Below are 12,007 nucleotides of genomic sequence, written 5' to 3'. Positions count from 1 at the left end.
TAAAAGACCTAGGACCATAAGAGCTAAGGAACAAGGATAAAAACTTTATTTTGTTCCACAAGTGGCTTGCTTGCACTTTGAAGCTACAAAGTGCAAGTTCGTTGCCTAGGATTAAGCCTCCACAATTCATTTAAGTGACTTTCCAACACAAGATTTGACTCAACTATTTGTACATATCTATAGACCTATACCTATTTGCAAGATTTGGTTCTTTTACATGTCAAATCTTTGCACCCAGTTGGGGGTGCCTCCATCCCAACTTGATCATTAGAATATTATGCAAGATCTCTCTAATGCTTTGCAACACATCACTATGTGGCTTTTCTTGACCTTCAAGTATTGCCATGGGAATCAATCATGAGTATTAAGGATATCAAAGATTGTATTAATGCACCTTTTATAAAAGCAAAGGTAGAGAGCCAAGCATTATCAACCAATACCTTCCTATTTTGTAATAACACATGGGACATCTAAACCATATGACAACTTGCCAAGATTAACATATGCTCTTAGTGATGAAGATGCCCTTTATCTTTAGTTGGGATAGGAAAATGATCCATGTTTGTAAATAAAGGCCTTCCCAAAAATCTTACCAAGGGTAGCCTCGACAAGATTCAATTTCTAAGTAATTAATAATTTCACTCTATCGCCAAAATAACCCACTTACAACGTAAGTCTTAGTTTGAGTTTGTTTCATAGCTATACATAATATATTTTTCTAAACTTCAAAATTTATTCACTAATATATTTTATTTTGTTTTAGGGTGAAACTCATGATTTTGCTATAGCTCACCCCTTTATGTGTTAATGTTATAATTAATTTTCTAGGCACCTTCATCATATGTTTCACTACCATCTTTGTATCTAGTTAGAGAAATATGGAATGGATAATCAACAAAACTATGAAAGCTTAATTCAATTAATGTTATGAAAATTAATAACACATTAGCATCCTTTGGTGTTTTTAGAATGAAATATTAATTTATAGCCATTTTAGGTATGCGCTCAAATTGTGAGATCTTGATATTCTTGGATGTCCAAAAAGCTTTAAAAGGTATTTTTCTATTTTACTTGTTTTGTTTTTTTGAGTTCACCTGTTAACAAGGATGACATAGTTAATCTATTGTTGAAATTTTTACTTTTAATGGCTTATGTTGATTTGTTTGTTTTTAGATGGAATGAAGCTTTACCTTTCAGACAATAATGTTTTGCTCACAGAGGGGTTAAATGGGATCATTCCCCCAAGCTATTTTGCAAAGATTGAAACATGGCCAAATAGGGAACTTATATCTTAACCAATTTATGTAATATTCTTCGAGTTTATTAGTCATTATATTTAAATATATTTGTTTCCAAGGAAAAATCCAAGGGGAATCTAAGGGATGCTTCCCCACATTTATGAATGACATCTCATACATCTACTGGCATAGATTAGTGCACCTATCTTAAGGGAATGGAAATTCGATGATTATTGACATGAAATTGGCCAAATGCTCAACAACATTAGTGATAGCTAGTTGAACTAACTCCTTGGATTATATTTAAATATAATTTATTAACATTATCTTTTTTTTAACTTTTAAATTTAATAGGAATGGTGAAATTTGTGAACTTTCTCCCATGGGTAGTTGATAGTTGTTCATTTGTATGTACATGAGGATTCTTGTTCCTTTAGTGTGAAAGATAGGATTACAGACTAATCATTGAAAGCTCCACAATGTCATGAAATTTGAGATTTGGAGCATGTTAAAAATGTATTTCTTTTATTACACATGAACTGGAGATAGTGCATATGGAATGGTATTACCTTTTTTTGTAAATTGCTCCTTTCATTAAAAAGCTGAAATTGCAAAGTAGTCAGTGCCAGTGTTTCACAAAGAGTAATAGTATGACATCATCAAATAGGGAGGATGTATAGTCAACACCCAAAAATTACAGTATCTAGAAAATACATAGACCACTAAAACAACACATAAGCGTACAACAAGCCACTCAAGCAAAAAGTGATAGAATTACCATATATCCCCACAACCCATACACCAGAAAGGAGCAAAACAACAACAAATACTTCAATCCCAATGCCCACATTGACAATAAGAACTTCATGCATACCGCGAACAGGAAGTGCAAATAAAAAGACCTGGCTAGCTAGAAAAAATAATAAATGTTTAAACTTGTCAAAAAGCCAAAAGGACTAGCCCGCTTCTAACATCCATGCCCGGTATTAACAAAACCACACTGAAGATACGTAACTAATATGAAAAGGAAATCCAAAATTCTCCATAAACATGCAACCACCAAGCACCCTACTACAAACTTCATATTGAACTGACAAAACAAGCACAGTAGAAACCTCCACAATGTAACCATACCTAAAGATGGGTGAATAAAATCAAAACCAAAAAGCAAAAGACTAGCAAAACTAGTCCTGATAAGAGGATATATAGGCAAATCTTGTGCATTATCCATCGAGGGGTCAATAGGATCACCAGGAGGGTCAATGAGATCACTGAACCATAATGCAATACAGGAAATTTCCAACCCTGGCCAAACTCGAATCCACATTTTCGAGCCACAAACGTAAATTCTTGAGCATATGTTTAATATCATCAAGAGAATATAATACATTATAATTATTAACCTATTTATCCTTGAAAATTAATCTCAACAAAGTGTCCATCTATTTCTGAAGAGCCAACAAATTCAAGAAATGAAGCCTACGCTTCATGAATCTACTAAGGTCAGATACCTTGGTCATATCTTCACTAACAATATCTGAATCCTAATGATACAGATGATCATCAAACTCCTCGGAAAAAATTCCCAATTGAGTCATAAGTGGAGGGACAAATATTATACCCAATAAAACCAAAGGCACCCCTTCAACTCATCATTCTCTGATGAAGAGGCATGAGCACATTAACAAAAGGGAAGATCAAGCAACCACGAAGAGACCCTCTAGCAGCAAAACAAATTAAAGGACGGAGCACTCGACCTTGTAAACCTGATCGAAAGATTAACAGGTCATCATCGACTAGCCACCCCAGAGGACCAGACACCAACAAATTGTCAAATTCGCCATAATATAGAGGCATAACATAGTAATACTCCCAAAATCTAACCAGTTCGAAGAACTCACATAGGAAAAGAATAAGTGCATAATTGACACTCCAACCAAGGACAAGGAGGAATTTAACACATACAGGACCCAACAACACTAACAAGACGAATCCAAACACCACCAAATCAATTCTCCACTTCACAGAGATGCCAAATAATCTTAATCAAATACCAAAGCCACCAAGGGAGCCACCCATAAACAAAGCTAACTGAATGAACAAAATTCTGAGCCATGCCAAAAGTTTCCAAAAGACATAGGAATGGCCGAGGATACAAATCAGAACCAGAGAAGTAAAGGGAATTACCTCCAAACTCACAACCAAGTCATATACAAAATTTGAAAGAACAACCCATACCCTGCAAACACCTAATGGCGCTTAGCACTTTGCCTGAACTCCCACCAGCGCACAGACCCAGACTCAGCATCCACAGAGCAATAAATTGAGCACAACAACCACAAAAGAATCCAGAGGAATGAGGAAGAGGATAATTCCCCTCCTCCAATGTCACACTCGACGTACTTCTGCCACCCAAGTGACATAACCAAGCATTTAAATTGAATAGACTGGCAGTGTGTTAGACTACTACCTTTAGTTGGTGATTTCCATGCCTCCCCCAAATGCATACACCTATTATCCATTCTGCATGGTGCCCAACGAAACCTCTCTACCCATGTACCCATCCCCATCGAAGATAATGGTATTACTTTATTGACAATAAGCCATTGATGGATATTAATGAAGTGGATTTTATTTGTGAATATCCATGAGAACCACTATATAAGTTATTTATTTATTTTTTCTCGATTAAGACTAATTCTATTAAGCAAAAATATTGTACAAGAGGATACATTCCAGAGATGCAGAAAACCGGCAACCGGAAGTGATAAGACTATCAACCTCGGTTCCGGAGAAGGAATTAAGCAAGCAAGGAGCTACAACGAGTCACTGGTAACCTAAAGAAGCAGTGATTCCTACCCTGAGAGGGTAGAGGCATCAACACGAAGCTTTTTACCTTTCCTTTTTTTGACTTCAACCCAACCATTTTGGGGTGGATGAGCAATAATAACTTGAAGATTAGGTTCCTCCACAGGAGAGCCCTCCTTTTCTGAATCAGAGGAGGAGGACAAATGGACACGTTTCTGAGCAATGGTTGAGTCAGTAGAAGGCGCCAGACCATCTGTGGGAGGGGCCACGAAATGAGGCGACTGATTCAATTCTTCATCACTATCTTCATCTTCAGAGCTGGAGGAATCAGAATTCACGACAGGAGGAGGAGAACAAGGAGCCCATCGTTTAGCCTTGGGCTTGGAGACGTCGGCCTTGTTCTTTTTTGCTGGGCGAGATGGGCATGTATTCTGCAAATGCCCAGATTGGTGGCAATGTCGGCACCGAAAAGCAGTATTCTCGTAATCCAGTGTCTGGGTCCAGACGAAGTCGTTAATTTTGAGATTGATTTGTTCTGGAAGTCCTTTGCTCAGATCTAATTCCACGCATATTCTTGCATATGAGTAGAGACCTTTGGATTCCCGCCAAAAATCACCACTAATGAAGCTGCCCAAGGTGTCTCCTATGGCTCTGAAGACACAAGTACTCCATAGGTGGGCAGGTAAGTTTGGAAGCCGGATCCATACAGGTGTCTTAGTAATTACTGCAGTAGCTGGATCAAAATCTGGGAACCAAGGAGTCAAGAATAGTCCTGCAGTTCCCATGAACCAAGGGCCTTCTGCTAAGGCCTTTTCATAGTGCTTACTATTGTCAAATAAAACAATGAAATAACCTTTCGAGCAAAAAAAGATCTTACAATGATGTGTCCAGTTTGCATGGATCCATGCATAGAGATCCTGTGATCGCGGCCACAATCCGTTGAATCTGCAAATGATGGCTCTTTCTGCAAATTCTTGAAGATGGGAAGCCAGTTCTTCATGAATGAGTTCAATAGAGGGAACTTCTTCAACCTTGTCAACCAAGAAGGCCTTAGATTTAAGGGCTTCCGGGGGTTTGGGGATCTCAGAGTGAACAACATCTTTGTATGAGAAAGGCCGAGAAGAGGAAGACTGTCCCGCTGCACCTCCTCTCAAACGAAGGGTTACCACCACAGAGCTGTTCCTGGAAATACTGTAAGCCGAGAGGGGAAAAGGGTCTTCAAGTTGTTTACCTTGAAAGAGGAGTCGCTGAAAGCTTGAAGGGATCCCCATTCTGCGCTCTAGATTCAGTTTGAGTTCCTGCACCAGATCTGAAGGGCTAACCCATTGCATGATGGTGCTGCCTGTAGGCTGAGAGATTTGGATCTGAAAGGAGTCAGGTAAGGGCTTTGAGCTTCCTGGAGCAGATCTGCCATGTCCATTTCCCATCTGAGGGAGCAGACCTGCAAGATCTTGGCCAGGATGTGTACAGATCTCTGGATCTGGCCAGAGCGTGGACTGATCTGCCTTCTGGGTGACCGGATCTGGCTGATCTTTGTCAGATCTGAAGCCAAGACTGTGCTTCGGAGAGCGAGTGATTTCCCCAGATCTTAACAAAGACCAAGCTAACATTGAGATCTCCTGCTCTGGTTTGTGGCCACAGCGCACGGATAACTGTCTGGTCGAGGCCATAATGGCGTGTGCAGATCTGCTGTGAGGGCATAATGATCCCGCGCTGTGCTTGCCGCGGCTGCCCTGAATGCTGGATTGGAACGTTGCTTGACGGATATCTGCAAGAACCTTCTCCGTTTCAATATGTTTGCAGAGTTTATTACGAGCCAACACAGAGGCCTCCTGTCCTCCATGGCCGTCGTGAACACCGCAAGAAGCCCTGACCTGAGCGGCCGAAGGCGAAGAACGAAACCCCTGCGCTGCAACTGCGTCCATCGTTTTCTGTATAAGTTATTTATTATTAATATGCCATTGATGGATATTGATGAAGTGAATTTTATTTGGGAATATCCATGGAAACCATCCTATGAAAATAGCAAAATATGTCAAAGGAACTTAGCTCAAGTGGTATGGTTCATGATTAGTGTCCCAAGTAGCATGGATTCAAGTCTCTGGAGACATGTTAGCCTCTGTGGCATTTATGAAATATTGGTTTTACCAGGTGGAATAGTGGCAGTCGTTTCTACAAAGTTATCAATTGTACCTAGTGGAATGTACTCATTATTGATTAAAAAAGTAGCAAAATATTCTAAACAATATATCAATCCCAAATTTTATTTGGTAATATCCATCGAAACCATCCTCTGAAGACAACAAAATATTTCTAAACAATATATTAAGATTTAGATTGCATTCCTAATAAATATATGGAACATTTTTATGTTCGAGTAAGCTTAAGTTGATTTTCATTTTAACTTTTGTAGACCATCTTCTCTTGGTGCAAAATCCTCTAAGGGATTAATAAATCAAAATGGATTGAATAACACATCAATCCTTGCCTAAATCATTTATAGTTCAGGTGCTCTTTTTTGTACAATGCATAGTCATAATAATACTTCACACAATCTAAGTTAATTTTGTTACATTTCAATCATAAGAAGATAAGCAAAGAAAAAAAAAACATGATTACAAGTCTAATCAAACATGAAAAGTTTATAATTACTTGTTTATTAAAGTGTAAATAGTTAATAAGCATATTCTACACTAGGGAATTATAATGATGATGGTGGTAAGTAAATACTTTTTTTGTTTTAGAATTTTATTGTGTTTGAAAACCTTTAAGAGAACCATTTTTAAATCACCGTAATTTAAGGAGTTAAAAGGCTAGGAAAGTCAATATTGTAACAAATATATTAAAATTGAGATTTCATGTGGTTGTATTTGGGACATTATGAAAGAAAGTGTTTTTCATCTTCAACACTCCTAGTGCCACGAAGATAACAAATTATTTTAACCCGTGGATTTTGAGAAATTGTCCAATACCCTATTTCATTACAAACCTTATGAAAGTTTGTTTTTATTTTAGCAATGGTAATTTTCTTCTTTATGGTAGTTAAAGTAAATAGATAATTTTGATCTTCTAAATTAGGGTTGATCACCTCCTCATTTTTATCTTAATTTCCTCTTATTCTTTATCACACCACAGTTTCTTCTTAACTTTTTTAGATGTAATTATATTTTTAGAGTAACATTGTCCTCAATACTCTAATGATTTAGCCAAGGTTTGACATATTTATCCCCACTCGAAAAGTAGGTGTTTTAAATTAGATTCAGTGTGACATTAGGAGGCCTCTCGTCTTGTTTTTGTTCTTGTATATTTAATGCATAGGCATATTCATGCTCTTAATGGGGGGAAGACTTATGAAAAGGATAGGAGATGGTGTATTTCCTTTAATTTTATTATAAACTATAAAATCCCTTTATATTTGCTCTATCTTTCTCTGATAAGATTTACCAATTGTCCTCTAACACAATTATATTAATCGGGAAAAGAAAACTTACATAATAGGTTAGAGGCGTAGTGTATTTATTACTTTTGTAGACTTATCTCAACATGCCATATGCCATTGACCAATAAGTCAAGGACAATCACTATGGCAAGGATGTAACAATGACAATCTATCTTTTAAAACAAACTTTATTGTCATTATTATTTTAGGAAAATGTTTATCTAGATAAACTTTAAGATTATTGTGCCAAGAGGCACTCTACAGCTTAGTATAGGGGAGATGTGTAGTCATTAGATATAATGTAAGAAAGATAGTATGTCAACATTTTTATGTCTACTCAATATGTTGAATTTATATTTATTTACATGTTATTTATATCCATTTTTTTGTGTAAGATTTTCTTAAATTATTGTGGGAAGTAAATAATGGTTAATATGTTATTTACGTGTATGACATATTTTCAAGGATTTTATTTTTGTATTAAAAAATCAAAAGGCTATAATAAGACCTTCAAGTTATGGTCCAACCAAATGTTTGAAAAATAGTTTTGTTAATAATATTGAAAAATAAATGTTTAGTTTCTAAACTTAAACATTATAAGTTGCATTGGTCAATGTTAAACTAATAATGGTCAACAAGCAAATTGATTCCTAGAGTCCTGCCTTGGCAAGGGACTAATAATGATTTTGTTACAATATTTAAAGTTAATTGATAAGCACATAAAAATTCAATACTTACATATAACAAGATTCTTAACCATGGATATTCGCACCCACTTTACCATGCATATTATTAACTTGTAAATAGGCTCGATTACAATACCAAGGGCCAATACAATGGTTTATCAATGCCACATGCCCAAAAGCCTTAACTCATTTCACAATAAAAATATTTTATAGATATTTTATTTTATTATATTTTTAATTAAATCTAAAAGAAAAAAGGTGATACTTTTGAGATATATCTAAACCATTTACCCTCACTACTACTAAAAGTATTTTGTGGATATTCCAGAGAGATTAAATCAAGGTTTTAATAAAATTAAAAATGAGAAGGATATACCAAGCGCATAGAGGGATCAAATGTTTTTTCACTCTAAAAGAGGTTTGCATGCCAAGAGATTTGATCCCTCTCGGGGGTTGGTAGCTCCGAAGTTAAGATGGATCTAGGCTAGTTAAGCTAGCATTCCCCCCTTTAATCTAAATGTTTATTATTATAAATGTCAAGTTCATCCCTCAACTTAAGGAATTTTATTTTACCTCTTGGATTAGGGAAAATATTTGTAGTTTAATCTTTAGATAGACAATACTCTAACCATGTCATTTCATTGTTTATGTGTTTTCTAATGAAATGATGCTTGGTATCAACATGCTTTGTGTTAGAATGAAACTTTTGATTCTTAACCATCTTTATTGTTGAGTGGCTCTCAATGGATAAAATATTCAGTGTTTTCTAATTACCACAAATATCCTGCAAATTTCTTTGTAGCCAAATAATTTTAGACATTTCTTGTCAAACTTAGATCCATTTTTCCTCTGCTAAAAAGTTTGTCATTGTATTTTATCTTTACAACTCCAAGATACATCGATTGAACCGATATACATTAAAATCCTGAAGTTGATGTTCTATCTTCAATATTCAACAAGTATAAAGTTGTCATTTTTTTCTAGAGAAATCCAAATTCTCTTGTACTTGGAATGTACTTTAGGACCCTTTTGTTGCATTCCAATGACTTTCTACTATGAACCTTGCACTTTAAAAATGATACGAAATCAATAATTACAGTGATATTTAAGGGGGAAGCCTCCTTTTAAAATGAATACAATGTACAAGGAAAGAATTGTTGATCCTAAGACTAGGTCTCCCTAGTGTGTGTGTGTGTAGGAGACAAAGGGTATAATTATGATAAAATGGCACCATCAAAGGTTCTAACCTACATAACAATATAATGATAGAAATGTAATCACTCAATATCTAGGGCTTAATAAGGGGTTTTACAACTAACATGGGGCTTATATACGGCTTAATATTCCCCTTCTCTTCAAACAAGTGTTGTCCTCAACACTTGACTAACTGCTAGTGATTATGCATAGATAAGTTATCTTACCATGTCATGTCTTCCTCTGGGAGGTTCTTTTGTTTGATGAGGTACTCCACAATTGTTGAAATACTTAGCTTCTTGATCCTTGTTCCCAAGATTGTCTATGTTTGTAGTATGATTTTCCCTTCCTCATTTATCTGTAGTGCACTTCTTGGTTGTAAGTGAATAGCATATTCATGATTTTGAGTAGGTGGAAGACCCTTAAGCATTAATCCAAATACCTTGGAATGATTGTTGATAACTTTATGTAGATCCCTCGACATAGATGATATTGATGTTTGAACATTAGTGAACGTCTTGGTGCCCCTTTTTGAGTAGTTTTGTCATTCCATTAGAGCTTATCACTTTAGAGGGTTTCCCTTAGATACTTCTATGCTCAATTTCCTTACCTTCTAAAGTAAATCTTATGAAGAGATCTTGAAAATTAAAGGTCATTACTTCCGATGGACACCAATACCACTCATTTATATTAAAATAATGGGAGTATCCAATAAATACTCTCCCATATTAAGCTTAATACTATGGAACTTCCATAAACAAATTTTTTTAAGTAGAACGAGAATTTATGGAGAATCTCGAATTTCGAAAGATCGATTACCAATATTACCACAGATACAACTATTTCATAAATTCCAAAAACGAGCTTGTTACAACATGTCTTTAGAGACTTGAACCCATGCATGTGGGGAAACAAATTGTTCACCCAACCACTTGAGTTAAGATCCTTTGACTTCCCTGAACAATTTATGGTACCTCCATCTGCAATCATTACTTGAAACTCTAGTGCTAGATATATCAAACGATTGAGAAGTCTTGATAGCTTGTAATTGATGAAGTTATGGGTATTTCCATATTCAATCAACATTGTCACATTTTTCTTTTCAATATATCCTTCTATCTTAAGGGTTTGTGGGGTATTGATGGCGGCCAATGCATGACAAGAAATTGTTATGGTCTCTTCTAGCTCTAAATCTTGTGACAATTCCAATTTTTTATTTTCTTCCTCTTCAAAGTCTATGTACAATAATTTCTTCTTGCCACATTTATGCCTCATATGGTACTTTTTGTCATAATTGAAACAATCATTTTTGTTCTTTCATCCATTTGTTGAGGTGTCAACCTTGTTGGTTGAGTGAGGTTAGTATGTTCTCTATAGTTGTTGGTAACTAAATTTTTGCTTTCAACCTTCCTCACTAGATTGAAAGCATACTATATGAATTTAGTTTCAAAGAGACGCACCTCGTGTTGGATGCTTTCCTTTAAAGTTCCTCTAAAGAATTCTAACAATTTATTCTCTAAAATGTTATTTAGCCTGAGACTCAAATTTTGGAATTATTGAATGTGCTTTATAACTGGACATTTTTGTCAAAGATTTACCAGTGGACTAAAGAATGTATTGCTTTTAATATCCTCACAATGGGTTATTAATTCTTCTAAAAAAATGGACCAAGACATAACAAAATCAGTTTTCCTTTCACAAAGACATTAATACCATACACATTATTCTTTTTCTAAAAACATGGATGCAATATTTAACTTTTGTAAGGATGCCACTTGGTGTAGATCTAAGTATTGCCCCATCTAGAATATCCATATTATAAGATTGTTACCATCAAACTTCCCCATGTCGATTTTTTGAATGCAATAGTTCCTTGGTGCTGACTTGAAACCTTGAAAATGTGGATCTTGGATTGAAAATTCATATTATTGTTCTGTGATTCAATATTTGAGCTCTCCAATTGTAACAACATACTCCCATATGTGATTGAGTCTCAACACCATGCTTCTCCTTATGTTCATAATTTCCTTGCATCTCCACATCCCTTTTACGGAGATCTTTCAATAGAATGGTTTGTAATTCTTTTATATCTTCCTTGATGGATTTTTGTATATCTTCCTTTTTTTCATTCATCTTATTTTCCATTTTATCCATCATTTCTCTTTTAGTGCTTTCTTGAGTACCTGATAAATCCACCTTTTTTCAACATACGACTATCTATTTCATTAACTTTCTTCTCTAATTCGGAGAACCTAGACTCTAAGTCTTCATTTTCTTCATAAATCTTGGATGAACATTTAGGATATTTAATTGGTGTAGTAGCTTTTGGATCTTTCTTTGTAACCATGTGAGCAAATAATAATAGTATTCCTCTTTGTCATAATTTCCAATCACCCAAAAAAATGGATTTTCTAGTCAAAAGTCATGTTACTTGTATTGTATGTACCTTTAAAACATTCATTTGGAGAATATTTAAATGGTTGACCTTTTTCTTGATATACTTGTAAGATTGGAGCCCTTTTGAATTTGAAACTTTGTTCCACAATATTTTGATATGTCTTCTATGCATTTCCACTAATCTGACCAAAATTTGATGTGCCAAGTGAAAGTTATGGTAAATTTCTCAAAGCTTGTTGATTTTG

At 35.3% G+C, this 12,007-nt stretch overlaps 1 protein-coding gene across 5 annotated transcripts in view; it reads left to right on the top strand.

Moving 5' to 3' along the window:
• LOC149224631 (uncharacterized) overlaps nucleotides 1-12,007 on the top strand; it is a 447,397-nt gene that overhangs the window by 359,994 nt on the left and 75,396 nt on the right. Inside the window, exons 6-7 of one of the 5 annotated variants that reach the window (XM_089386197.1) lie at nucleotides 998-1,054; nucleotides 1,174-1,584. The exons of 3 other annotated variants lie outside the window; for them this stretch is intronic. In XM_089386197.1, the coding sequence (XP_089242323.1) occupies nucleotides 998-1,054; nucleotides 1,174-1,295 (179 nt within the window). In that variant the 3' untranslated portion in view covers nucleotides 1,296-1,584. Of the gene's footprint in view, nucleotides 1-997; nucleotides 1,055-1,173; nucleotides 1,585-12,007 lie in introns of those variants that run through there. One more of the 5 variants, XM_089386198.1, reaches the window with a different exon arrangement.

Source organism: Pinus tabuliformis, chromosome Q, assembly GCF_031772625.1.
Source record: "Pinus tabuliformis cultivar Carrire ecotype Pingquan chromosome Q, CPIR1, whole genome shotgun sequence".
Lineage (NCBI taxonomy): Eukaryota > Viridiplantae > Streptophyta > Pinopsida > Pinales > Pinaceae > Pinus > Pinus tabuliformis.
Note: the sequence above shows the minus strand (reverse complement) of the source record. Positions and strands in the feature narration are given on the sequence as shown.